Source organism: Pundamilia nyererei, unplaced genomic scaffold (genome assembly GCF_000239375.1).
Source record: "Pundamilia nyererei isolate P.nyererei 1_Seehausen unplaced genomic scaffold, PunNye1.0 scaffold00483, whole genome shotgun sequence".
NCBI classification, from domain to species: domain Eukaryota; kingdom Metazoa; phylum Chordata; class Actinopteri; order Cichliformes; family Cichlidae; genus Pundamilia; species Pundamilia nyererei.
This window is the reverse complement of record NW_005187884.1, coordinates 93,474-97,131: the sequence shown is the minus strand read 5'-3', so window position 1 is coordinate 97,131 and position 3,658 is coordinate 93,474. Positions and strand designations below refer to the sequence as shown.

Here is a 3,658-nt window from a genome sequence, read left to right as displayed (position 1 = left end):
ACAGGCTGGAAAAAATAAAGTCCCATCGATTTTGTCGTTGCTGCTGACTTCCAGAAGGTTGCCCCAATCCCCAACGTTGCCTGGCTAAAGGTAGGACTCCAGCTTTTGCTGGCCAACCCTGTCAGTTTGTCTGTCCAGAGTGACTCAGTCACTGTCACCACGGCTGGTGTCGCATCCTGCCACCTGTTTTGTTCACCTCCAGCCTTGCCTCCAGAAGGTCACCGTTACTGCTGATGCCAGCCCTCTGTCAAACCATTGTCTCCTCCCACTTCTTCGCCAGTCTCCAGAAGAGTCCTGTTTCTTCTCCCAACGCCAGCCTCCAGAGTTCCTCTATTTCAGTCACTGGCAAGCTGGTTAGCTTCCGGATTACTTGATCTCACTGTTGGCCTCTGCAGGTGAGCGTCTTGGATTGATTTTTGAGTTTCTAAGTAACAGCCATAAAGCTCAGTCCTTTAGTTAATGCCTTGGGTCCTCCTGTGCCTGCCACACAGATGTACCCGACACTTTCCTGTTTAGCTCACTTCTTTGTGGTCACACTGAATAAAACATTAAGCTTATTTTATAAATTTCGTCATGCGACGTTTAGAAAGGAGGATTGTCAGTGTTAAGCTCATTGGCTAATGACTTGTGACTGACAAGTTGAGCAGACCTAATTTTTTTTAATCTTGAAATGTCAAATCAAGATTTCAGAAAATTGTGGTGGTTACATCTGCTTCTAATGCTGTCTGTGTTTAGCACCATGGTTTCCTGACAGTTTTTCACGAGGCCAGAGGTGTATCCACAATGCTTCTGTGCAAAAACCCTAAAAAACATGCTAGACTCTAAGTTTGACAAGCTCCAGGCTGTGTTGAGAGGATACAGGCATGCTCATGACAAAACCCTTAACTCTGCTGCTGGAAACTGTGGTTTAGGTTTGGTTTAAGTGTTGCATCATGGCGCTCTGCACCAAAGAACATTTCTTTGTTCTGTTTTTTTAAACATCCTTCACAGCCACCTTAAATTCATTTGATGTGGCTACATATCTGGTGGTATGCATGAAGAGAGAACACAAGAGAGAACAGTCAATAGCAAAACCTCTACATGCCCATCCCCTTTGACAAAGTTCTTATTTCCACAACCTCACTTATCAGAAAACACCAATCAGATTGTGATCTGATTATGATCATGCTGAGTCATTCTGTGTGGTTGTGTTTGCTCAGAGTTTCATTTTAAATGCTGCTCTCACCTTTTGTAATGTTTCCAGTTACACCCTTTTTAATTTAGCTTTTGTTTCCCATGTTTTGTCCAAAAAGCATGCAAAAACAAAAAACAAAAGGACAATGCAGATTTTTTCTTTTTTACATTGCTTTAAAAGACAAATGAGCTTATTGAACATGTAGATAGTTACAATGATTTAAAAAAAATCCCTATAAACATAAAAAATGTCCAAATCAGCATCTACATCTTTCACATTGATACTAGTACATAATAATAACAGACTGGTTAAGAATGTTTGACTGCAATTCTTTTGGTAAATGCTACTTTCATGCATCATATATTACTCTATTCCACAGTATTCCAACTTCCTTATGTGTTCTTATTATCTGAAAATTATTTACAAATACCCGACTTCATTTTCACATTTCATAAACAAGAAAGTCTTCGAACCAACAGCCAATAAGATCACTGCCTCATTGCCCTTTTCAACATGCAGATTACTTACTGAAATAAATAAGCATTGTTGTTTGTTTATATTGTTGACTGATTCAATCACTTTAAGCGTTTTATCAGAACAGAAGCTGTAAGAAACTGCAAGAGAGCAAAGAGTCAAACCTAAAGCTTGTGTGTGTGGTTTTTCTTACTCATCATCTATACTCAGCTAGCACTGGGTTTATCGTTGCCGTGATAGCAACCCACAAACAGGCTAAAGGTTTAAGTTTTTCATTTTGAAAGCCTGGAGAGGCATTTAAACGAAAAACACTCAATAGATGCACGAGCGCCTCATAACATGCTCTTTCCAGGCAGCACAACCACAGGCGTTGTATTTACTGAAACATTAGTATGGTCTGTGATGCCTCACAGTTTGACTGACCGCACAGGCTCATCATAGCGATCCTTTTAAAGGTTGCACTCATGCAGAAACGATATAAGTAAGAAGTCAAGGGCAAGCAGATGAAAACCACAGTCTGAATATCAGGGTCTGACTCAACACCTCAAAGACGAAAGGCTGAAAAGATGATGCATGCTGTGCACGATCTTATGTTTCTCTATCTTCTAACATGTCTTGGACAAAATGGTAAGATTGCAAAATGTAATTACTTATCTATTGAAAAAATCCTACATTAACTTTTTTCCTCTCACTCTTGCAGGGCATGGAAGTGAAATCATAAATGGCAAAAATGTCCCACAGAACTCAATGCAGTATATGGCTTCTGTGCAGATCAATGGAAAACACGTATGTGGAGGATTTCTTGTCAGTGAAGACTTTGTGCTCACGGCTGCACATTGTTACAAAAAGTAAGTGAACAAGCTGTGAACTTTTATTTGTTTTTCTCCAAAAACCCAGCTAACACCTACTTAATATTCACTCGCTCAGTTCTCCTATGGAGGTTGTAATTGGAACCCACAACCTGAAGAAGGTTAATAACAACAAAATGAGATACAGTGTACAGACATGCAAGCACCCACAATATGACAAAGTTGTGTCTGGTAATGACATCATGCTCCTCAAAGTAAGTAAATATCTTTGAATGTGAATCATTACAGTCACAATCAAAAACAGGTCAACTGCATCACTGCTTTCAATAACTCCACTTGGTACTTCACCAAAGACTTGATATAAGATCAGAAATGTACCGAGTGGGTTTCTATCAGTCCTTTTATTCTTTTCCTTTTTTGCTTCTTCTAGCTCTCGAGGAAACTTCAACTGGACAAGAAAGTGAAACCGATACAACTGGCAAGGAAGGAGATTAAAGCAAAGGACAATGTAAAGTGTCAGGTGGCTGGATGGGGTATCACAGAAACCAATGACAAAGCTGTTGATGTGCTGAGATGGGTAGATGTGCCTCTTATTGACCTTAATGTCTGTAAGAAACAATGGACATTCGAGAAAGTTACTCTTCCAAAAGGTGTTATCTGTGCAGGAGGAATTAAGTCAGAGAATGGATTCTGCCAGGTATGTCCTCTGTTCTTTTGGAGAAAGTATAATTTAACTTTTAGTCTTAAATAGAAGATAAATAAAACAAGTGTCTTCCTCCTTACAGGGTGATTCTGGTGGCCCTCTGGTGTGCAATGGAACAGCAGTCGGTGTTGCGTCTTTCAACATGAAAAAAAACTGTATTTACCCAAACCGACCCAACGTCTATACAGATATATCAAAGCACCTTTCCTGGATCAAAAACATTCTGAAAAAAAAGCAATGCTAAGTATACACTGTAACAATGTGCAACCTGCAATATCTGGCATTATAATACTGTATGTGAACTGCAGGAAAAATGTAAAATAGCTTCAGATATCTCTCCTGTATTGCAAAGATATTCCTGCTTGCTCTTAAATTAGAAATAAAAAATAATGAAGCTACTTTCAAATCATGTCTCATTTTTTCAGTTAGTTTGGTTTCACTGATGTTTTTTAGCGATAAAAAAACCAAACTTGTTTTTGTAGCACATTCATATCTGAT

The 3,658-nt window shown here is 39.1% G+C and overlaps 1 protein-coding gene across 1 annotated transcript; it reads left to right on the top strand.

Moving 5' to 3' along the window:
• The first annotated feature begins 1,866 nt into the window (after positions 1-1,866).
• Positions 1,867-3,564, top strand: LOC102206843 (mast cell protease 1A-like). Its single transcript, XM_005753933.1, has 5 exons — positions 1,867-2,275; positions 2,349-2,496; positions 2,576-2,711; positions 2,888-3,154; positions 3,243-3,564. Exons 1-5 carry the CDS (start codon positions 2,215-2,217, stop codon positions 3,402-3,404), a joined length of 774 nt encoding a protein of 257 aa, XP_005753990.1. The 5' UTR covers positions 1,867-2,214; the 3' UTR covers positions 3,405-3,564.
• Positions 3,565-3,658: the final 94 nt, after the last annotated feature.